The sequence below is a fragment of the Eumetopias jubatus genome, unplaced genomic scaffold (assembly GCF_037043125.1).
Source record: "Eumetopias jubatus isolate StellerSeaLion01/CBP00866 unplaced genomic scaffold, mEumJub1_p1.0 scaffold_3, whole genome shotgun sequence".
In the NCBI taxonomy this organism is placed as follows: Eukaryota; Metazoa; Chordata; class Mammalia; order Carnivora; family Otariidae; genus Eumetopias; species Eumetopias jubatus.
This window is the reverse complement of record NW_028274809.1, coordinates 32,324,433-32,349,197: the sequence shown is the minus strand read 5'-3', so window position 1 is coordinate 32,349,197 and position 24,765 is coordinate 32,324,433. Positions and strand designations below refer to the sequence as shown.

The window sequence follows — 24,765 nt, the reverse complement described above, 5'->3', positions numbered from 1 at the left end:
CATTGCCTCCTTTTTGCTGGAAAAGGACTTTAGTACAATGACCGCGGGTCTGGAGGCATTGCCTCTTGATGCTGTCAAGGAACATGCTAGAAGGGAAAGGAGGGATATCAGGGTAACAGGTGCTCAGGGGTCTTGGTGGCCCAGTATTTCCTGCTCAGGCTAGCTTAACACCTCAAATAGTTTCTCTCACACTCATTACTGAGGCCCAGGAGCCCTAAAAAAAAGGTCCCTGGGGAAACATCAGAGACATAGTGGAATCACTGCAGGATCAGCCTCCTACCTTACCTGTGGAGCCCCTTGGCTCTGGTCCAGGATCCCTAATTGCTCTCCTAGAGCCCCAAACTTGGAGTCCGCTTCAGAGCCCAGATATTGAACTGAAACCTTGGTTGCCCTGACCTCTGGATTTCAGCTTCTCACCTGGATGTCTCCTCTGCAGGCTGACAGTTGGTCTTGCCCTGTTATTTCCCAGAAACGCAACCTGGATCCAGCATCTTGGAAGCTGGTTCGGACCTCTGGATGGTTGGCTTGAGTAGCTGTACCTGCTTTGGTTAGGAGTGAGGACTCTGGAGCCAGACTGTCCAAATCTGAGCATTGCCACTTGCTATTTGATTTGTGCCGGTACTTTACAACTCTGTGCCTCAGTTTTTCTCATCCGTACAATGGGAGATTAGTCGTCCCCATCTCATAGAATGGTTAGGAGAATTCAATGAATTAATACATGTATAAAACATAATATAAATACACATACACAAATAATCCGGATTAATATAGTATTAGCTATATTATATTCTATTTTATACATGTTAGGTATATATTATTTTACATTTAATTTTATGCATGTTTTACATTAAGATGAATACTCCATATAAACACTTACATACATACAAATCTACCTATTTATATTATTATTACTGTTGTTATTGTATGTTCTAGCTCCCTGCAGAGATGGAGAGGCCATGGGTTGGCTTTTCAACTTTCTTGCTTTCATCTGAGGCTATAGGTACACAATTCATGGTTTCTACAGACTCTGCTGTAATATGCAGGACAGAGTTTAAGTTGGATTAAAATAGACCCTATCATTTGGAGAAATACAATCTACAGTGGATGTGATGTCAATATTTCTCCAATTCCTAAGTGACTCTTCTTCCAGATATATCTTCATTTCCATTTCTGTAATAATTCCCTTTGTTTCTTGTCCTGTTTCTAAGGTTTTCTATCTCTGGAGCAAATAGCAGAAGATAGAATGGTATCAAAAAACCTATTATTTATCATTTGGCTGTTGTTAGATCCTGTTATCCCCAGGAACTATTGATTCAGGGGAGTAGGGTGATTCTGAAAATAGGCATTGTCTCTTTCTCTCATTTTATTGGAACCAGAATGAGGGTAAAGTTTCCCTCTGTTTTCAAAATTATCAGCAATTCAATTGATTAAGCTGAACCCCCATAAACAGTAAACAGTAATGCCTCACATATAGCCACTGACATCAATTGAGAGACACCTCCCTGCCTTGATGGTAAGTGTGACACTACATAAACCCTCACAAAACCCACTTCCTTTCCAGCAAATAGAAAACAGTTGAGAACATGAATTCACTATCAGCTTTGGACACTGGAGAGGGTTGCATCTGTTTCTGGCAAACATGAAATCAAACCTCTGGTATTTCCTTCTCTTCTGCTTTCAAGTTGAAGCCCTAACAGGTAAGTGGCCTAGTGATTATTTCTTATTAAGTTATCATTCAAGTGAACGTTAAGAAAAACCAAAGGTAGAAAGATCAGACACCCAATAGAAGGGCTGTTTGTTGGTTGGTTGGTTGGTTGGTTGGTTTTGAAAGGAGGAACAATTGCAGAAGAGCTTGAGCACTTGGCTTAGGGTGTATGACTCCATGTCGCAGCTGATGGTGTTGAATTGGTACTGCTTCCTTTGATACTGTGTTTTTCAAGATGAAGAAAAAATTGTCTCCTCAGACCATTAAAATTTTAAATTACCTGCGTGGAGTTACCTGTTGGTGGAGAAAGTAGAAGAGTGGCTTACTGTTCTCAGAGAAAGATGAAAGGCAAAATGACTTGTGTCAACTGAATGAAAGTAAAATAATTCTGGCATCTGGGCTGGGAATTCTTTTTGAAGGAGAAAATAAAATGGAAGGGCTTTGAAAAAAAGGATTTTGATTTTAATCTTATCTGGGTGATCTGTTGTCAGAAATGTCCAGGCTGCCCCTGAGTTTTTTCTGACACAAAGTGTCAGGGTCCCTCTAAAAGGCCAGGGAATAGCGGATGCTGTAAAAAGTCTCCCTTGCCCCCGGAGACATGAAAGCAAAGCAAACCACCATTCTGAAGTCCTCAATTCTCTCTCTTAGATGGTATATATCAGACTATTTAAACGATTTAAATAATGCGACCTACAACTCAACTAAAAAACGTGTTTCTGCTGCTTCTTACTTGGTACACTTCTGTATTACTTCTATCTTTCACTCTGAGCCATGTTCTTGAGGCTGGCAAAAGCAAAGTGAAATTGTATTAAGTTGGAAATTTCTATTAACACTAAAAGTGAAAACAGAAATCTAGTAGGTATAATCTTATCTAGACATAAATTTTGCAGTGATACAAAGAAATAGATTTTACTTTTCTCTCCAAAGAATTAAAATGCAAAAGCAGATTGGTCAAATGTTTCATCTTGGGGTAGTTCAAGGTGATTCAAATGCTCTTAAGTAAAGAGGAATGAAGAATGAACAATTAGAGTCTGCTTACAAGTTCCAAAGTCAGTTTGGGGGTACTTGCTTGTTTATACCTTGTCTACAACCCAGTGAAATCTTTTCGCAGCATGAATAACAATGAATAGCTTTGGGATTGATATTCATTTATTCATTCATTCACTTAGCCGTTCATTCACACAGCACCAAGCACTTGCCATACAGGAGGTACAGTGAAAGCTGCAGTGTGTACAATGATGAACAAAACCACATCAGTCCCTGCTCTCAGGAAGCTAACTGAATGGCTGGGAGAGAGAGACATTAATCAAATAATCCCATGAATTGATAATTACAGGCAGAACTCAGAATGTAACAAAGAAGCCTCTTTAGCCTGGGTGCGTATGTGGGTGGGGCTGGGGAGTGGTGTTCATCAAAGTCTTTTCTGTGGCAATGGCAGTTGAATTAAGATTTGAAGGATAAGTAGGAGTAAATGGGGAGGATGGTATGAGGGGGAGAAGAACACGCTGCACCAGGAGAAGAGGAAGTGCAAAGGACCTGTGGCAGGAGTAAATGAAGTAAGGTCAGGGGACTGGAAGAAGATGGATGCACCTGAGCACAGAAAGAGAAGGGTTTGGAATGGTACAAGATGATGCTGGAAAGAAAAACAGAGGCCAGATACCATTCAGACTATATGGGCCATGTAAAGGATTTTGGATTTTTTTTCCAAGAACATTGGGACAAGTCATTGAGGGCTTTGTACTGCTAAAAGGTATCCCAATATGCTAAACCCATTTGGGTACTTATGGTTGTTGATAGTGTGCTTATTATCAGCTTGAGATTTGAATTAACAATTGTGTTTTTTCTATGGAAGGATAGATCCAACCTAGGTAGAATTATTTTGAGTTACTAGACTAAGCTGATGAAGAAATTGTGCTTCTAGAATGATATTCATCTTCGGCTCTAATGGAATAAAACCAACGTTCACTCTCACCACACAGAAAACTGCCACGTGACAAGCCTTTTTTTTGTTTGAGGCATGAGTGACTAAATGGAGATCGTAAATCGCTAACCGTCTCCATGTTCAAAATACCATCACGATACATTTATCTAGCACCTATTCATTTTTCAGAGCCTACACCAAGCACTTGCAGGTCTTTTCCTTTGGCATATTTTTAATCCTCGCAATGAAATAGGTTTTCTCATCCCACCAAAAGGTTAAGCATTCTTACCTTCAGTGGATGTTTGAACAATCTCAGACCAGGAAGGCTAAGTGATTTGTTACATAGTAATTCATGGCAGAACCAAGATTAGAACACAAATATATCTGACTCCAATATTCACACTTTCCACATTGCGTTGAAGTAGCAAGGGATATAATATAATCTTTTTTTTTTTTAAAGATTTTTTATTTATTTATTCATGAGAGACAGAGAGAGAGGGAGAAGCAGGCTCCCAAAGAGCAGGGAGCCCGATGCAGGACTCGATCCCAGGACCCTGAGACCACAACCTGAGCTGAAGGCAGACGCTTAACCATCTATAACATAATCTTAAAGGGGAGAAATGCTCATCAGTGTTGCATTTGGTTAGTGAGTTAATAGGCTGGAAATCTTGGTGATTTCTTAACTATTGTTCTTAGTGTAAAATTTAACAAAGCCATCTTCTTTTTTTTTTTTTAAAGATTTTATTTATTTATTCATGAGAGACAGAGGGAGAGAGAGAGAGAGAGAGAGAGAGGCAGAGGGAGAAGCAGGCTCCCGAGGAGCAGGGAGCCTGACATGGGACCCGATCCCAGGACCCTGGGATCATGACCTGAGCCGAAGGCAGACGCTTAACCATCTGAGCCACCCAGGCGCCCAAAAGCCATCTTCTTTTAATGATTCTGGAACAATAGGAAGCTCCTCTTTGTAAAAGGATCTGGAAAAAATGTGAACCTCTACCTCTGTTTAGAAGACCCTCTTTCTACACCTCTGGGCAATGAGAAACATACAGATGACCTTATGAATTCTGATATTAGAAAGACCCACTCTGAAAGCAGTGTGGAGGCTGCGAATAAGTGGGAATGACGGAAGTCAGATGGTGGTTAATAAACGTGCACGTCTCATGATATGTTCTGGGAGAAAGCTGGGAGAATAACCCTCAGGTTCATTTTCAGCCTTGCTTTTGTTTCCAAGCCATCCAATCCATGATTCCAGAATTCCGTCACCTGAGGAAAAACAACCCTCTGGTGTCTGCAGATCAGCTCCTCCCCAGAGCTCAGAGAGAAGTTGGCTGATCTAAGCCGACCTTCAGCTCCTCCCACAACTCCCTTCAAGTATTTTTTTTTTAAATTTAAAAACTTTTTGTATTTATTTTTCTATTTTTGAATAGGAGATACAGGTATATGGTGTAAAATTTAATAAGTACAAAGGAGTATATAGTGAAAAGTAAGCCTCTTTTGCACCCTTGACTTCCCGTTTCTCTCTGAAAGACCATTGTTGTTACCTGTTTCTTGCTGTGTCTTTCCAGAAATATTCTGTCTATATAATCTGATATGATTATAATCAAACTTTTTGGATAGCTAACAACATATACATTATTTTCTGCACTTTGCTTTTTTAAAAAAGTTTTAACTATGTATCTTGGAGATTTTTCCACAACCATACATATAGAGCTACCTTTTATTTTTAATAACTAATTGTATTCCATTATATTGTTTAATTATAATTTATTTAGCACCTTGTTAATGGACATTTTGTTTATAGTTGTTTTTCCTCTTATAAAATCCTTCAAGTATTTTTGTTGGATTTTTAAAAATCCAAATTGTTAACCCCCCTGCCCCCATAGATGAATTCAGGCCATTCCCATTCAGTGTGATAAGCCTGTACTTGATTCTATCTCTTCATTGTTATGCTTATTTCTATTTATTTTCCTTTGCTATTGTATCTTCTTTTTTTGTCTGGTTCTTTTAATTTCCCTCTTTGCCTCTATAATTTGGAAGGTTGTCTACAGTTCTTAACTGAGTAAGTCATTATGTTCAGAGAATCTTGAATGTCTATTTATTTATTATTGGCTTAAAATAAATAATGACCATGGACTTGCCTGATGTGCAGACCCCACAGTCCCATTGACCTGAAGGTTCTTCCATCCCACTCTCATGCTGTCCTGTTAGTGCACCCCCGCCCCAATCTTGGGCTTTGTTGAAATAATAATTGCAGATCATTGCTAGTTTCCTCTTACAGTATTTCTCTTCTGTTTTAAGAATCCCTTCTTGATGCTTCCTTCACTGATTCAGTGACAGCATCACTCGCCTTCTGCTCCTGTCTTGTGATCTCTGTTCTGATACGGTGCTCAGAAGACTTCCATTATTTTCTTCAGATACCCTGGATTCTATGAATTCCAGCATGGGCAAAGAGGTCTTTCTTTTCCTCTGATGGGTAACTAATATCTTTTCTGGGAATAGGATTTCTAGACTGAAGTCTTTTCTCTTAATGGTCTGTGGATCCCCCTACACTGTCTGCTGGCTTTTAGGATGGCAGGTGAAGTGTTGTCTGCTAGTCTGATTCTTATTCTTTTGTAAGCAACTCAAAAAAATTCTCTAGAATCTTGTAAGCTATTTATTTCAATATTGGAATTCAGGAATTCCACCAGGATACGCCTCACTGTGTGAAGATTTCCATGAGCATTGCTTGGGACTGGGTGAGACTTTTCAATCTGTAGACTTAAGGGTTTTTTTTTGTTTGTTTGTTTGTTTTGCTTTTTGTTTTTTAAATTTCAGGGATATTTTTCTCCCTGTAGTTGTAGTTGTTGTTTGATCATATCTTTTTCTTTGTCTTTTTCTCTTCTTTCTAGGGATAGCTATTATTCTCATGTAAGATCTTGAGTGCCTTGATTTTTCATTATTAGTGAACATAGTGGCTTTCATAACTTGCCATTGCTATTAGCAACTCCCTCAGGTGAAATGGAATATTATAGTTTTTAAATTGCTAGCAGCATATTCCTATTTTTTGGTAGAAACAGAATGTAGGTGTGTAGAGAGGACCTAATTCTCATCTTAGTTTTGCTCACTGTAAAGTACATAGTCTTGACTTAAAAAAATTGGCCTCTATAGTCACAGTTGTAAACTGGGCAAAACCCACAACTTATGCTACTTTCCTATCTTAAGGATATGAATTTTATGTGTAAAAGGATTTATTAAACTTTATAAATTAAAAAAAAATTAAAAAATCATCTGTTGCCTTCAATACCCTAGGAAAGGGCCACATTTACTGCATAAAAGGCATCTCTGTGCTACTGCTATTCTAATAAATTGAGTCTATCAAATGGCACTTTTTGGTCATCCTAAGTGAAATAAGACCTTCGGCATTTGAAACCTTATGAAAATTCAAAACCGTATTTTGGAAAGTGGATCTTAAGTACATAGAGAACATATAACACAAATGAAAACTGTTAGTCAAAACGTGATTTTTTTCCCACTGGTTTAGCATGTAAGGTTGATCAAAACAGACCAAGATTTGCAAATTTAAAGAGAGTCAATTGTTGGGGATGTGGACTTCCTCTGGGTCATGTATAACATATTGATGCCTGTTTCTACTTGGCTTGAGGAAAAGCTAAGAAAAATCAAGTTGTCTTTAGGGAGGATGACAGACTCAAGAATTTTGGTTCTGTCAACCACTAGATCTGATAGAATCTTTTGTTTGTCTGAGCCATGTTGACATAGGTATGGCACCTTCAACAAGCAATTGAAGATCACTTAAATGTAGCTGTCTTAAATTTGAGAAATCAAACTTTTTGCAGCCAACATTTATATTTTCCTAGGATTCAGCACCACCACCACCAAACAAACAAAACGTCTAGTGCACGCATAATTAAAATTTTGTTTATTTTGTACTATCCAGGTCTAAAGCAAAAATCTCATGGTAGTTCCTGTTTGTACTTATTTAATGATGATGAAAGTTTGCATACGTGAATCCATATTTTTACATGTCTACAGGCAGATAAGTTTCAGAATAATCATTAAGAATTTAGATCTTGCCAGAGCAAGGAGCTAGAGTTTGTTGCAGATTCAAATACACAGGGCAACTCAACACATAATGGTTGATGAATGAGTATGTCTAGAGAAATGAGTGTGTTTAGCACAAAGTAATTTCATATCTAAGAAATTATTTTATATATTTTTGGTGTATGACAACTTTTTAAATCACAGAATATATATGTGGCATCAATGTAAATAGTACTTTAAGTACTTGCGACATTAATATACATAATACATCTGGAAGGAAAAGAAATACCTGAATATAACTTCCCAGTCAAATTTAATGTTAGAACTTTGTTCTTTTTTCTTGTTTTTCAGCAAGTCTCTTTGGCTTCTGTGCTTTAGCTTCTATAAAGTTAGGGGGTTGGACTAGATTATTGGACTAAAAGACTCCTTAAGAATGTGGATTCTGGTCTCAGATTGTCTAGGTTCATATTATGGTTGCACCACATATTTGCTTGATAACCTTGGGGCAGTTATTCAAGCCTCAGTTTCCTCAAAATAGAAAATCTGACATAAAAGGCTGTTATGAACATCAAATTGTATGTTTCATGTAATGCATTTAACACAGTATTCAATGCATGAGAAACTCTCAAGGCATACAAGTTGTTGTTATATTATTATTTGGAAGCTTTTGAAAGCTTAAATATTTATTTAACTTCCAGACCTATTAGGCTTCAGAGAATTGTCTGAGCATCATTCAGTTTGAATCTTTGCCTTTGGACTGGGAAACAAGTATTCTCCAATATCCAGTAAACAGATTCTCTTGCTCTGCTTTTCTCACTTTTCTCCTCAGTCCATTGTGGGACATTTGCCAACCATGGTCAGCCTCCATGTTTTTCTATGCATTCACTTATTTAATTGAGCTTCTAATACATTCCAGATCCTGGGATGATTTAGGTGACCATACTACAGTACTTATCCTTGTGAAGCTCATGTTTCAATGAGGAAGACAGACAAAATAATCATGATCTAAGCTGATATACATTATAAATATACCGGTGTAAACTAAGTGTTATTGAGAGCATAGAGATAAGAGTCTTTGAAATCTCAGGGACCAATTAAAAATGGTTCGTAAAGAATGAATGGGGGTCTCTAGGAAGATAAAGAAGTCCTGGGATATTCTAGTTTATGGGAATAGTTTAAGGATATGAGAAGAATGGCCAAAAAGTTTAGTATGGCTTGAACCTATATGGTCCACAGATTGTGAAAGGAGTTTGTGTCATGCTAAAAGACGATTGATTTTTTTTTAACCTCATAAGCCACAATCTAATAGAGACTTTAAGCTGGGGAGTGACATGCTTTTTAGAAACACAATTTTGGGAATAGCATGGAGAATGGACTTGGAAAGGGAGAGAATCCTCTTAAGAAGGTCAGTCAAGAAGCTTCCACAGATGAGCGGAGACAAAAAAAGGTCCTGGATTGGCAATAGGAATAGAGAAAAGCAACTGAATTCAAGAGATATCTCTGAGCTAGAGTCAACTGGATTTGGTGAACAATTGGATCAGGAGAGTCAGGGAGAGGGGTCAGACTAGTGGCTCCCTTAAATGATGAGGTTTGAGTCTGGGAGTGAATACTGAGTTCAGGTTGGAAATGTTACTCTTGATCATCAGAAGAAATCAGACAGAGATGTTAAAGGAAATTGGAAATAAGGGGTGGGAGCCAAGGGAAGGGGTGGCTGAGATGAAGGTGTGGGTTACTGGAGTAGAAATGGGATCTGGAGCCTTAAATGTAACAAGTTCACCCAGCCAGTGCCTTGTCTATGTGCCCAAAGGGCTTTACACAGCAGCTGAGTGATGGGAAATAATGTGGATATTCTTGGGTGCCCATAAAATTCTTTCTCCTTCCTTTCTTGGAAGAGACTTGGGTTCATTTAATCTCCTGTGATTTCCCTGTTAGGACAGTTTCAAATCAATGACAATGAATTCACTAACAAGTAACTTGTTTGTAAATTAACTACTTCATGAATATTGCTACAAAGTTTTATAACCTATTTGGCATTCTTCCATTTTCACAAAGAAAGTTTTTACTAGAAGAAAATCAATCTTCCATTTTTTCTTATTATATAATAAGATGCACACTTTAAAGGACCAAAGATTGTTTTATTCCCCCCTACAAAGTTCCTTGGAGAGTAAAAATTACACACATTTAGTGTGTGTGTGTATGCTCTTTGGGCTTCTTTATTTTCTCCCCACTTTTCTTCACATTTTTTGTCTTTCTTTTCTACAAATGTTAAGAATTTAGATCAGATTGGGCACCTGGGTGGCTCAGTTGGTGAAGTGTCATGATCCCAGAGTTCCAGGATGAAGTCTGGCATCGGACTCCCTGCTGAGTGGGAAGTCTGCTTCTCCCTCTGACCCTTCCGCCTCTCATGCTTTCTCTCTCTATGCTCTCAAATAAATAAATAAATAAATTCTAAAAAAAAAAAGAATTTAGATCAGATTGGGCTTATTTTGCCTGTCCTCCCTACTGACTTCAATCACTTCTTTAGAGTATGGATGTCTTTGAATAGTAATGTAAGTATAGAAAAGATGCATGTATAAAAATCTAAGTTTTAGCCAATAGACTTATAAGAAATGACAATGCTTTTATGAAAGGTGAAAACAAGTGGTAAATGCAGGTTTTCTTAAAAGCCAAAATTTCTTAGTAAAAGATCAAATGTAACAAAACTTAAATAAACATTGCAATTTTTAGAACTTCATCTCTTATGTCACATTCATGTGCTGTGCTAAGCTAAAGCTTATTGTTTGATTACAGAAAATATGTTTAATAAGCACTATCAATAAATTGTGAACTCAGGAGATCTTATCTTTCTATCACTCTGAGATCTTTGTGGAGGTTTGTGGTTAGAAGTCTAGAGTTAAGGAGAGTGAAGTCAAATTGCTGATTAGTCTCACAGCCTCTGCAATTGTGTGGGTTCTCTAACATGTTTTTGCCAAAAAGATTTTCAACGGGGGATAATACAACTGCTTATAAAGAATCCTGACAGGATGGATTCTAGCAAGACCATCTTAGACTGAAGAAATGGAATAGTTTAGATATTAAAAGAATCAATTTACAAATAAACTCTTCTGAGCCACAGTACAATTCTCAGGTGAATAATCATTTCTTCCAAGTTTTTTTTTCTTTTTTTTAACAGCCCCCATACTGCCCTTGCCCTGGAGATACGAATTTTCTTGTCCCTTAAACAATTTGAAAACCTAAAAGAAATCACCTAATGCAAAGACTCTGAATTTGCTCTTGAAAACATTAGTCTATTGATGTCAAGAGTAAGGTTATAGAAATCATAGTTAGCAGAAGTTAACAGGTTTGAACCTCTATTGAGAAGGTGGTATTCTTTAGACATGGTAGTCAATGTGATTAAGAAGACAGTTCCTGTTCTCTAGAGTTCTCATAATCTAGGAGTACCAACGGGGAAGTACATAGATATGGTAGCAAAAAAAAAAAAACAACCCCAAAACAAAAAACTAATATTTAATATTCAGATTTTAAGACCCATCACCAGGATTCAAGAGAACATATTTTTATTGTGTTTTTAATAATGTATTAAATGCTAAAAGATATAGCATGGTATTTTATCACAACCACATGCTGTGGTTACGAAACATCTGGATATATTGGAAAAATTATTGGTCCAGGGGTCCCTATCGTGGTCATACATTGGACAATTTTAAGAAGTGTGTACTCTGGAGGATCTAAATTATCAGCCAGGCTTAAACTTGTCCTCTCCTCTATAGACAAAAAAATAGTCAAGAGAATCATCAATCATCTAAACAAGTCTTTATGAACCTAGTGCATGTTTACAGATCAAGAACCTGTTTCTTTGAAGCTCAGACAGAATTTTCATTAGAATCTGACATTCCATTTCAGGGGATTGATTGACTGATTATACATTTTGCTTGATTATACATCTGCACGTACTTGTTTCCGGAAGAAAGACAACATGGCATAGCTAATCATGGGATCATGTCCCAGTTAGGAGCTGTATAATCCTGGGCAAGATACTAATTTTTCTGCTTCTGGTCTAGCGTGATAAATGTAAATAAAAAATGAAAGGCTTAACTGGATCATTTCTAAGTGCCTTTTGGTTTTTACATCATATATTCTATTCATCTCCCCAGATTTGTAATATCACTGAGATCTACATATTCATTTGTTCATCTGTCCATCCTTCCAATAAATATTTATTATGACTTACTACATACTAGGTGCTATTGTAGATACTTGGGATGGATTGATGAATAAGATCAACAGGTGCCTGATTTTAAAGCTGATGTTATAGTGGGGTATCCAGACAATAAACAAGTAAATAAATAAACTGGATAATTTCAGACAATGATAAATACTTTCTCTCAGGTAGTATGATAGAAAATGACATGGGGTGTACTCTGGATTGAGTGGTCAATCGTCGCTGAAAAAGTAAGAAGCAGTCATGTGAAGATCTAAGAGAACATCCCAGGTGAAGAACCAACAAATTCAAAGCCCAGGGAACCAGCTGCTTATGTTTGAGGAATAGAAAGAAGAGAAGTATGGCTGCAGTAGAGTGAATGACAGGTATAAAATGGTGTTAGAGAGGTAGGTAGGTCATGCGGGTCATGGAAACCAGGCTAAGGAGTTGGATTTTATTCTAAGCGAGATGTATGTTTTATAAGCAGGGCAATGACACTATCTGTGAATGTTAAAAGATGATTCTGGCTTCCCTGAGGAGAATAAATGGTAAATGGGCAGGAGTGAGAGCAGAAAATTAGGAGACTCTTGTAGTCCTACAGAGAGATGATGCTGGTTTGGCCCAGTTGAAGTTTAGGTGCAGGTGTAGTGGATAGACTCTACCAGACATAAAACATAGGTACAGGAAATTAGCCCTTCTTCCTGTAGACAGATTTTAATAGGATCCTGTGAGAGTCAGTCTGTAGTGATCATGAAGTATCTAGCTTCATGTGGTTGCCTACTTCCATTACACTTCCCTTGGTTGTTGCTAGTAGCACTTCAACCTTAGATTGAACCCAGAATCTTTTATGCACCCAAGAAGTTGTATGACCTCAGACAAATAATCTAACCTGTCTGGATCTTCAGTTGTCTAAACAAAAGAATTAGACTTGCTGTATAATTTCTAAGTTTACCAGGTCTGATTGTTAATGATACTGGGTGGAGGTTGAATCATGTTACAGGAAATGTGAAGGAGAAGGTGTTTATGGGGCTCTGAAACATGGACAGTGTCTATGAGAGTTTATGGGCACTGGAGATGGAGATAGGATGTTAGGGAGGGTGAGGAACATATCAAAGACTGTGAGAAGGGATATTTTGGAGGATGATTTTTTTAAAGATTTTATTTATTTGACAGAGAGAGCAAGCGCGCATAAGCAGTGGGAATGACAGAGGCAGAGGGAGAAGCAGGCTCCCCGCTGAGCAGGGAGCCCGATGCAGGGCTCGATCTCAGGACCCTGGAATCATGACTCGAGTGGAAAGGTAGACGCTTAACCCACTGAGCCACCCAGGCATCCCATGGAGGATGATTTTATATTAAGAGGTGGTATGTGAAAAAAAAAATTTAAGCTGAGAGAAAGGAAAAAAGAACAAGGAGAAAGAAATTGGTGAGGGGAATACTCACAATTTTTAACTTCCAGTATGGCAGAAGAACTGACCAAACAGATCTGATACTCAATCAAAATAAACACTGGCTAAAAAAAATGGTGCTAGGGATACCAGCACTCCCTGTTGAATGTTAGATTTGGAGATGGGGAGAACATCCAGGGAGGGTGGAGAAAACATTCTAGCTGTTTCTGCTAAGAAACTAATATATTCAGGTTTTCCTTACATTGTCTACTGATCCACTAAATGCTTTAGCCATGGGTATAGAAATGATCCCCTTTGATACTATTTTTTTCACATGTCATCAGAGGCTAAGGAGCATTTGTAATTAGGTATTTGAGCATATCTGTTCTACAGGTGCCAAGGTAATTATGAAGTAATTGATTCAATATCATACTTGGCTCCTTTAATTGAAAACATTCAAATTGCAGACTTAGAGTTGTCAAATGGTTTTCCAGATGAAAAGCTTAAGCATTGGGTATGTAGAGACATAAGTCAGGTGTCTTATCACTACATCTCATAATAAAAAGCTCACCTGGGAAGTTTTTATTATTTTATTTAAAAAAAATTTTTTTAAGATTTTATTTATGCATTTGAGACAGAGAAATACAGAGAGAGAGCATGAACAGGGGGAGAGGCAGAGGGAAGGGAGAAGCAGACTCCCCGCTGAGCCGGGAGCCCAACATGGGGCTCGATCCCAGGACCTGGAGATCATGACCTGAGTCAAAGGCAGATGCTTTACCATCTGAGCCACCCAGGTGCCCCTCACCTGGGGAAGTTTTTAGATTAAATATGAAAAAATGAACAAGTCACAGCGTCCAGCAGAAATGAACTTGGAATCCCCAGTTACTCCTCTAATGTTAATGGCACACGTCCTTGGCGCTATCACTCAAGAAAGACTTAGATAGTCTTCTTAGCCCTACCTAAATACTTTTACAGGGAATGTGAACGTCTCATTCATTTTCATTTCTCCTGACTCCCTGGAATCCCCAGTAAGATGCTGGGACGGAGAGAATTATGGAAACAACAACAAAGTAATAGCTCTCTTGGTTGTTTGCAGTCTCCTCTGGATATATTTTGATCCTGGATCCCTAGAGAGTAAGTGTTGGAAAGAATTTTATGTTTTGGTCTCACTTCTTTATTTCCCAGATGAAAAGGCTGAAGTCCAGAAGGGTACCAGAGTCACGGACTTGCTAATGGCAAGACAGAATTTTCCTCACGTTTCCTTGGGAATCACCATATTGTACTTCCACTACTCTGCACTGCTGACTATTATATTTCATCTTGTGTTGGGTTACGGGTCATAGTGTGGGAATGGGGCGGAGAAGGGAAGCTGCTGACAAAACATCTTCAGAAACATAAGACAGGGCATCTCTGTGTGTTTACATGGTGGCCACAATCACTTTTGCTCCAAGATCTCTTTGTGGTTTACTTGCTGTCATTCTAAAGTCCTTGGGAAATGTGCTCTGAACATTTCTAAAGAAACTGAGAACGAGCCCACTGATTTTATCATTGGCAGAAGGCTATAGAGACATAAACAGCAGAACGATAGTCATGCAACATAATTTACTTTCAGATAAATAAAGTCCCCAAGCAAAAACATCTTTCCTTTGAATCTAATGTAGACTACACCTATGCTCATGCTATCAGTTCTTTCCTTTTTGCCTTTTGCCTACGTTGTTTCCTCTATTTTTAAAATGAAACAAGTGTTATTTTTCCTTCTGTATAATTTTGTGTTCCAGAACAAAACATCTACACAGAAAAGTGAACATATATATACAATTTAATGAATCATTATAAAGCATACTACCTTACTCCCATAATCACCACTGCTCAAGAAATAAAACATTGTCAGCACCTAGAAGCCTTTCCACCCCTGTGTTTTCCTTCCTGATTCCAACACTTCCTTCCCTTTATCCCAAATCATTAGGTTGCATTTTGTGATGTCCATTTAAGTTATATATTGTTTCTATTCTTTTAGTCATTATGCAAGAATAACATGCATGCTTCACTTATTGAAGTTTCTCGTTACATATACCTTTACTATTTTTCTTTTTACTTTTTATTGTTAATGCTGAGACATCACCTGATGGTCTGATAGTTCCTTCTTTGAAGGTAATCAGTCTCTTTTCTACGGCGGCTCTTAGGACTTTCATTATGATATGTCTAGACGTGCATAATTAAAAAATTTGCTTGTGATTTGTTGGGATTCTTAAATCTGGATGAGGACTGCATTTCAAATAATTTTTCCAACCTAATTTTCTAGTTCACCAATTCTCTCTTTAGCTCTAATATGCTTTGAACCTATCCATTGAATTTTTAATCATAGTTACTATGGTTTTTTACCAGTTCTAGTTGATTCTTTTTCAAATTAGTTGTTTTTAGTTTCCTGTGCTTTGCAGATATTATTACAAGTTTGTCTTTTATTGCCTTAAATGTAGTAAGCTCAATTGTTTACTTTGGGGATCTGATAATTCAAATATATAATTTTGGGGGGGTTGTTTCTGTAGTCTGTTGTTTCTATTGTTTTGTTTCCTTGCATGTCATTGTTTTTAAATATTATTTGCAGATAGGATTTGAGGCCTAGGATGTAAATCTTTTCTTCCTGGAATAGTTACATTTTTACTATCAAAAGCCTAGGGGTAATAATAATCCAAAATTACCTTAAACAAAATTTAGGTTTTAGGTTTTCTGGACCATCGAAGTGATTTGAAGGTGAGCTATAATCTGCATGAGATTGGTTTCTTCTGGCTTTAACTGTAGTGCAAGAAGGAAACCCTTTGAGATCCCAGCTTACTGAGGAGAGTCTCTTCTAGGTTTCTTGCTTTGCAGACGCTGGAAGTTGAGACATATAAACAAAAGCTTGAACCTGGCAGAACAGCGAATGCTCTCAGAGTAAAAGCAACTTCTGAGCTCTGCTCATCTCTCTGGGTTCTGGTTCTTCAAATTTAACCTACCAATTTCTCCTCTTTGTGAAACCTCATTAAGCCTTTTAATAATATCTTTAGACCCTTTTGTTCAGCATTTTTGGTTGTTTTGGTGTGGGAATTTGTTTGGATCTGGACTGCCATAACTGAAAAACTAGAACACTTGTACATATTTTCACAATCAAATCCCCAAGTGGAAACTCTATTTCCCTTGTAATCTGAGAGCCATAAATTAAAACCTATAGATATTAAGGAGAATAACTGTGCTAAATCTTAAATAAAATCAAGGCAACTAGTGCCAGCAGAGTTGTGGCAAATGAATCCACCTGCCTAATGCTAGTCCTCTCACAAATGGGAGTTCTTTCAGAAAGTGATATGGTAACACATAGTGTTATAATCATGTTTAAACATTTTGGCCACATGTCGTAAAAGCAAAATGCTAAAAATAACCATAATATTCAACCTTAGTGGAATGCTTTAACAAATTATATATTAATATTATGTCCTAATATATAATCATTAAAAAGGATACTTGTGATGACTATGTAAAAAATGGAACATTTATGATATACCATTAAATGACAATAGCAGAACACAAAGTAATATGTTTGCTATATAAAGCATGTATCTGGAAGGTAAAGAGCAAATATATGCAAATAGCATTTTTATTTCACCGTAGGGCTGGGCAACTTTTTTTCCCTTAAACATTCATTATACTTGTTATATACTCTTTTTAGGAATAAAGGGAGATTTCAAAACATAAGCAAAAAACTGTCATGCTAATAATTTTCCCACACAATTTCAGTGAAAAACTTTTATATTAAAGAAAAAGAAAAAAGGAAAGCAGAGAGCAGTTTGAACTTATAATCCAGTAACTCAGAATATGCAACTAGGCTAAAACCTTTTCCGTTCTTTGTTCATGTGATCCCTATGTAGTTTTCAAAAACACCTTTGGCTTGCTGTAAGCTTAAAATTTATTGGAAAAAAAAAAAGAAGAAAGAAAAAGTATACAAAATTCTGGGGCCTTACTATTGTCATCAGACCTTGATTCAATTCTCAATGGATCAGGTTCAGAAAAGACATATTGCTATCATTTGAAAACGATTCATCTGCTGTTTTACTCTCTGGCAGGAGGGTATAATGTAAATATATATTTATATATAATCATTCATTTTTAGTTTAAGCTATTTTTCACTTTTTAATTTTTTTCCTAAACTACATTATTTCCCAGATCTCATCCCAAATCTTCCTTTGTTTGACTAAGTGCTAATTCTCCTTCAATTTCAATTTTAAAATAAAAAGGGCATTATTTGATTCTATAAACAAAAATAGAACCCCACCACCTTTATTTGAACAGTACTCCATTGTTGGTATTAATTAGGATGGTTTACTATGTATTTATTTGTTTTCCATCTGTCTCCAATATGAAAGGGCAGGCGACATCTCTGATTATACTATGTAAATATATTATTTAATATATTACATATTATATGTTCATATACAACAAGCAAATTTCTGTGTAGGCTTTTTCTTCAAGGGCACAGTTTTATTTTTGTCATGTTCTTTTTTTTTGTTGTTATAGATTTTATTTATTTGACAGAGACACAGCAAGAGAGGGAACACAAGCAGGGGGAGGGGGAGAGGGAGAAGCAGGCTTCCTGCGGAACAGGGAGCCCGATGCGGGGCTCGATCCCAGGACCCCGGGATCATGACCTGCGCCAAAGGCACACGTTTAACTGGGGAGCCACCCAGGTGCCCTATCATGTTCTTTTGGTTGTGAAATTCTTTCATTTTGGTGCAATAGAGGTGACTGTATGAAAAGAAGAGATTACTTGTGTGTTCAAATATAATTACTGGAGTAACATCGTCATAAAATGTCACTTTTCCTCTGTTTTCTTCCTTTTTATTCAGGAGAAATCAATGATTCTGCCAAGTCTGAGATGTTTACGTTTCACGATGGAGGTGTACAAATTTTATGCAAATTCAGTGATACTGTCTGGCAATTTAAAATGGAGTTGCGGAAAGGGACGGAAGTACTCTGTGATCTCACTAAGACAAAGGAAAGTGGAAACACAGTGTCCATTAAGAAACCAAAATTCTGTCAGTCTCAGTTATCCAGTGAGGGTGTCTCTTTTTTTCTGAATAACTTGGACAGTTCTCATGCTAGCTACTACTCCTGCGAACTGTCAATCTTTGATCCTCCTCCTTTTCAAAAAAAGAATATTAGCAGAGAATATCTGAATGTTTATGGTAAGACATTGTTTTCATCTTTCAGACTCGAGTACATTTGTATTTTAATGACTTTTCTCACTAATGAAAACAAGCAAATAAGTATCTTTTGTAGAGTTCACTTTGGTGCAATTGATGACAATCATTGATTATGAAAATATGCAAGGGATCATTTATTAATAATAATTAATATTAATCAGTAATATGCAATTTGATCATGTAGACTGCTATGTTAGAAATAGATCATGTTGTCTTTAAAACGCATATGTCATTAGAGATCAGGAAAAAAATTAAGACTAATTACCCAAATCCATGACCTAATGGCCACTGCCTCTATTCACATAAAGTTTAAGGTTTTGGTTTGTGGAATGGAAGGAGATGATTGAAAATAATAGTTTTATACCATTACTATTCCTACTTACTTTTCTACCAAAATATGGACAAAAAAAAGTCCTTTCTATTAACCCCATTTGTAAACATATGTGTGCATAGAGTCTTTTAGGTTTTAGCTTTTAAATTCTTGCTATAGTAGAGAGATGATGTTATTTACAATTTATTGGATTCCATGATTGTAACGAAGCCAAGCTCCATTTGATTAAATCACTTTTTTAAATTTGGTAAGAGAACCTGTGTGTGATTCAGCACTGAGAGAGGAGATTTGATTCTCTCAGTTTTCCCTTAACATGTCTCTTTTCGAACCCAGAATCACAGACTTGTTGCCAACTGAAGTTCTGGTTACCCATAGGATGTGCAGCTTTTGTTGGAGTCTATATTTTTGGATGCGTATTTCTTTGTTGGCTTACAAAAAAGGTGAGCGATGTCTATTTTTTCCTGCATTTGCTTTACTGAAGAATATCAGTAGTTATTTACTCGTCAAAACACATATTGCTCTAGCCAGAGTAATTCGATTAACAGACAGACGATTTCTTTTCCACAAGATATGCCTACTAATTAAACTACTAACTTGGCAGAGAAGCTTATTTATTTTACAGCTGCTTCAGTCTAAAAAAGGATTTGATGGCTTACAGAGAGAGCTGTTATTGTTATCATTCAAAAAAGATAAGGGAATCGGGGCCAAGAAAACACAAAAAGGCAGGACGAAGATTGAAACATAAAAATAGACGCTTCTGATTTCTAAGAATTATTGCATGCGGGCTGCACATTTGATTTTAAGTTTCCAGAGTCAGGGCCAAGAGGAAACAATCCGTTTTATGTTTCCCTCAACTTGTCGATTAAACAATCACTGAGAAAGTCTTATAAGCTGTCAATAGTAGCTGAGAAGGAAATGGCCAGCTTCTTCCCAGGGTAAGTTGCTAGGACTGTGTTTTTAAAGAACATTAATATAACACTGTATGTAAGCTAACTGAAATTAAAATTTAAAACTTTAAAATTAAAAAATTTTTAAAAGTTTAACAATTTAAAAAATGTAAAAAGTAAAGAACATCACAGAAAAGCTAGGGAGATAACTTGACAGTGACAAAATAATCTTTCTGTGCTGGGGGATCTTCTTTTCAGTTGTTCACAAGATAGATTCTCAATGAAAGAACTCACACCATTCTGCATATTACACAAGTATGCTAATACCCAAGTAGATCCACAGTGTGATCACTGGCCAGACCGTGGGTATATCTGTGCCAGGATGGAATTTGGTAAGAAAGAGAAAGAAGGAAGACAGTGAGATAGGTCCCATGATTGAAATCTACAGAGGAAGGAACAATAAAAATAAAAATGGGGAAGGAAATTTGGCAGAAGCCTCTTTATTTAAAGCCCTTTTCATATTGTTCTCCTACTTAGCTGCAAGTCAGGAGCCTGAGCTGTATCCTAACGCTTTTGTCACATATCACTTCAACCAAGAATAGAAAACAGTAAAAAAAAAAAAAGAAAAAAAAAAAGGACCAGGGATGGAGATAAGGAAGAGCTGATGACAAACCATGTTTCTGACTTTTCTTCCAGAAATATCGATCCAGTGTGCATGACCCTAACAGCGAGTACATGTTCATGGCAGCAGTGAACACAGCCAAAAAACCTGGATTCCCAGGTACCGCTCCATCTGGGGCTTTGGGCAGAGCAGAGCGTTCTTCACCTTAAGCCTGGAATTTTCATGGTTTATTTTAGAGGAAGGGCAAATGTCTCTAAGGCTCAGTTTTAGATTTTTCCGTGAAATTCCGAACTTTCACTTTAAGTTTATATTCTCTGCAGTACATTGGAAACAAACAATGTCTGTAAGCCACTATTAAAAATAAACAAGCAAAAGATTCATAAGCCACTATTGTATCGAGGCAGTTTTCCAATCGCTGTTCCAGAAACTGGGATGAGTCTAAGTCTTCCTTGATAAGAAGTTCTTTAAGTCACCTGATGAACATTTATTGGCTATCAGTGAAGTGCAAATTACTGAGCGAGGCATGGGAGATGCACAAACATGTGGAGGAGGGTTTTGGACAGAGATTTGGAAGAGAGATCTGGGCCGGTGCTCCCCAGTGGAAAGAGGAGTTGGGGAAGCTAGTGTTATTCTGATGAAAAGGAGGTGCAAAGTCAGAGAGTCTCGGATGACTGACTGCACAAGGCCAGTTAGGTGTGACTTTGACTTTTTCCATTCAGAGTGAATATTGTCAATTCAAGGGTTGTTAAGCTGAGGAGCATCTAGAAAGTTTGAAGCATTCCTTGTGGAAAATTTGTAAGGCTCATGCCTTCGATATGAAGAATGTAGTAAGACGGAAGCCCCTGAATTTTTGCCACCATTTAGTGGTGAAGGTCTTGTATAAATGGCATGCAAACAGCATCTGTAATCATGGACTTAAAGCATGGGAAGGGAGTTAATGATCCTCAGGCTAACTCCTCATTTTTTGGGTGAGAGAAATTGATGCCCAGGGCATTCAGTGATTCCTTTTGCTCCCTAGAGATTTCCTACCATAGCTTTGTCACTAGCAAAGAACGTGTGTTTCATGGCTTTGCTATTGAAAACAACAACAACAACTTTTCGTCTCTGTGCTTATAATAATGTGTTTGTTTTAGTTTGGATCCCTGAAAGCAGACCCTGAGACAGAGACTTGGGTGTAAGTAGTTTATTTGGAAGGTGACGCCAGGAAAAAGGGGTGAGGGAGCAGGGAGAGTGAGACAGGCAAGAGGGAAAAGCAAATGAAGGTTGCATTACTGAGATCTCAGCTGGAGGCCACAGAACTTCTGAGAAGTGTTCAGAGGTCTCCCAGAATCATTCTTCTGAAGGGTGGCAGGTGTGGTTATCTATCCACTGGCTCCCGTCCCCACTGGCTTGGGGTTGCTGGCAGGCCTCACGAGCTTTCCCTCATGCACCTGGAACAATACTGTATGCTTGGAAGAGTGTCTCACAAGTCTTCAGAGAAAGCCCAGAGGCAGAAAGCAGAGAAATGCATGGTGGGGCTATTGTGCTAGAATGGACAGCATGTGTCTAACCCAGCTGCGGCTGGAATCAGAGGTGGACATTTTCACACCCCACCTACCACGTGTAATAACTGAACATGGCCAGAGTGTAAGCTTCTTGAGAGGAGGTAGGGTCTCTCCTCTGTATTCTGAAACCACTAAGCAGACACAGTTTCAAGCAGAGCATGCCTCAGCACCTCTGTCAAATATTTATTGTATGATAATTTTATGCATAATACTGTGCTGAGTAATTCGTGTTGGGTAGCGGGAGGGGAGACTCAAGAGAGTCCTTGTCTTCAGTCTGTAATGTCACTGGGAAAGCTGATGTGTTTGTAGAGAGGGTGGAATCATGTGATAGTGGCAAAAGTACTCAATTAAGTGAAGTGTAGCATTCAGCTTACGTCTGTTACAGGAGTCAGGAGTGGGCTGGGAATAACTTCATGGAAAATGTGGAACTGGTGGTGAGTCTTGAAGCATAAAGAAGAGTTTTGATGGCATGTGCGTGTGTACAAGAGGCAGATGAAAGGGACAAACTTGTTGAAGGGAATTGGAATAGAGTGCTTTTAAAAATGTTGTGCTGCATGTTGTTACAGGTGTGACTCATAATTTGGAACTCTGTGGCACCCAGGCATGAACCCTACTGGCCAGCTTTCCCCTGACATGAAGTGCAAGATTCCCACGTTCCCTGGACCCCAGAGAGTCAGACTTGATTTGAGTACATACATCTTCTGCTGGTGTTTTGTTCAATCTGGACCAGTGACTCTATCAGTCAAAAGAGATTTTAACAGGTTGCTTCAGTACTGTGGGGTTATCAAGACACCCTCTTGCAACTAGTTTTATAGAAAGCCCAGCTTGTGTGTGCTCAACAAATAGACCTCACTGGGTTGGAATTCCAGATCTTCATACCTGCTTCTAGCAATGCACCAGCCAGTAAAACAAACACATCTACAGATATTTTTAAGAGATGCCAAGGATACTGAATCTGCAAAGCAAATGGGCAGCCAAGGGCCAGTGTCTGTCCACATTTCACTAACAGACTACCTCTTCTTCCTGTAGGAATGAGCATTCCTTTTTAATGAGATACTGGACCGAGATGCTTCAGAATTGTAGCTATTTCTGAGGTGTTGACATATAACTGGACTATTATAATACATTAGTACACAGTACTCTTTTCAAACTTCTGAACACCAGTCCCCCACTCCAAGAGTTTAGATGCCTTCATCTGCCTTCAATTTTCCTTTTTAAAATATTTCTACATGACCACTTGATGACAGACATTCTGAGCAGGGAGCTAGATCTACATTTTCCCCTCCACTTCTCAATAAAATGCATATTCATTTAGCTGCAACTAAATATATGTTATATCATTTGCCTATATTCTCCCTATAAGAATATTTTTGCTCCAGAAAGACATCTTATTTTCCCAAATTCAGTTAAAATGATTTACTTTGTTGACTTGTTTCGACCACATCAGTGGTGTAAAAAAAAAAAAAAAAAAAAATTGCCCAGCATCAGAAGGGACTTTATTGTATGATTCTGTTTTCTACCATTATCTATGTTTTCATGGTGCTATTAATTACAAGCCAGGCTATTTCTGTAGATCATATTAAAATTGCAAACAAACAAACAAAAAAACCCAAAACCATTTTTCCCTGTCAAGCATTGTCCTGGAGAAAGAGCCAATGACCCATTCAGCAGAAAAGCTGTAGTTCCTGGAGGTCGCTTCCAAACTACAGCCATGCTGACCTCTGGGCTTGACAGGTTGAAATGGTCCCATCAGCCTGGAACAGCCATCCAGACCTGGGTGGAATTCCAAGGGTTGAGAGACTCCCCTGAGCCCAGGACAACCATCTGCTCTCACCCCCAGAGGCAGAAGTCACCCTGGGGACCATGGTGAGTCCACCTGCATTTGTACTTCCAGGCTCTGGGAAGAAGCACAGATGTATCAAGGAACATCAACATGATTCCCTCTCCTAGGAACCATTCAGCCTGGAAACTGGCCCTGGCCCTTCAAGATAGGCTTCCTTTGAATACAATTTGGTTGGAAAGATTCCTAAATACATATAACATGTCATTAGTCTTAGCTGGAATATTTTCTCCATTTTCTGTTCCCATGCCCAATGCTTCTGAAGCAGCCAATGTATGTGCAACAACATTTTTAACTTTAGGTAAAATGGGGTTGTTTAGTAGTTTTAAAATTTGTAGGTGCCTGCTTATAGTGTTCTTTAAAAGCAAGACCAGATATGTCATTATGCACACTTAGGTTGTTGTAAGCGTGTGTAATGCTGGATGTGTGCAGTACAGTACTGCATTTGTAATTTGAATCAAGTATGGTGTTCTGTTTCTAGCTGGCTCGGACAGTCTGGTTGGCTCTGCAGAGGTGTCCTCTGGGCGGTTTGCAGCTTGCTGGGTGGGGGTTTAGAGCGGGGGTAGAGCCTTCATGTGGGGTCCACCTATCCTGGTTGTCTAAACCGTGCCCTGCAGCAGCATCCTCAGCACTGGACATTTCAAAGTGGATTATTCAAAGATACAATTTCTGTGAAATAAAGACTTGTTTTAAGAGGAGCCACTCATGAAATAGATGTTAGCAGCAGTAGGAAACTAAGGAATAAACATTTGATATTCAGCAACTGAAAATACCTCACAGTGTTTTCTTGGGGGGAAGGAAATGGTTACTTTAGTTGTAGCTAGCACTTGCAATCTTCGCTGTCTTGAAGGTATTACACTGCTCAGAACAGTCGCTCTTCATTTTTTTCTTTTTCCTTTTTAAACATTGAAAGAACCACAGACTTATAAAAAAGTTGGAAGCACAGCAGAAGGACTCTTGTCCTCGGTGAGTTTCTGGCCCAATGCCTTATTCACCCCCGAACAGTGTGTATTTCCTATAGACAAGAACACTCTTTTCTCCATAACCACGATACAACCAC

At 38.0% G+C, this 24,765-nt stretch overlaps 1 protein-coding gene across 2 annotated transcripts; it reads left to right on the top strand.

Annotated features, from left to right (window-relative positions):
• The first annotated feature begins 1,547 nt into the window (after nucleotides 1–1,547).
• On the top strand, nucleotides 1,548–24,475 carry ICOS (inducible T cell costimulator). Of its 2 annotated transcripts, XM_028112191.2 has the most exons (6): nucleotides 1,548–1,697; nucleotides 14,226–14,384; nucleotides 18,125–18,463; nucleotides 19,146–19,252; nucleotides 20,396–20,480; nucleotides 22,432–24,475. In XM_028112191.2, the coding sequence occupies exons 1-6, from the start codon at nucleotides 1,640–1,642 to the stop codon at nucleotides 22,470–22,472; spliced, it is 789 nt and encodes a 262-aa protein (XP_027967992.1). In that variant the 5' UTR covers nucleotides 1,548–1,639; the 3' UTR covers nucleotides 22,473–24,475. The 2 variants fall into 2 exon arrangements, with proteins under 2 accessions (XP_027967992.1, XP_027967993.1); XM_028112192.2 differs by lacking the exon at nucleotides 14,226–14,384 and having other exon boundaries at nucleotides 1,549–1,697.
• Nucleotides 24,476–24,765: the final 290 nt, after the last annotated feature.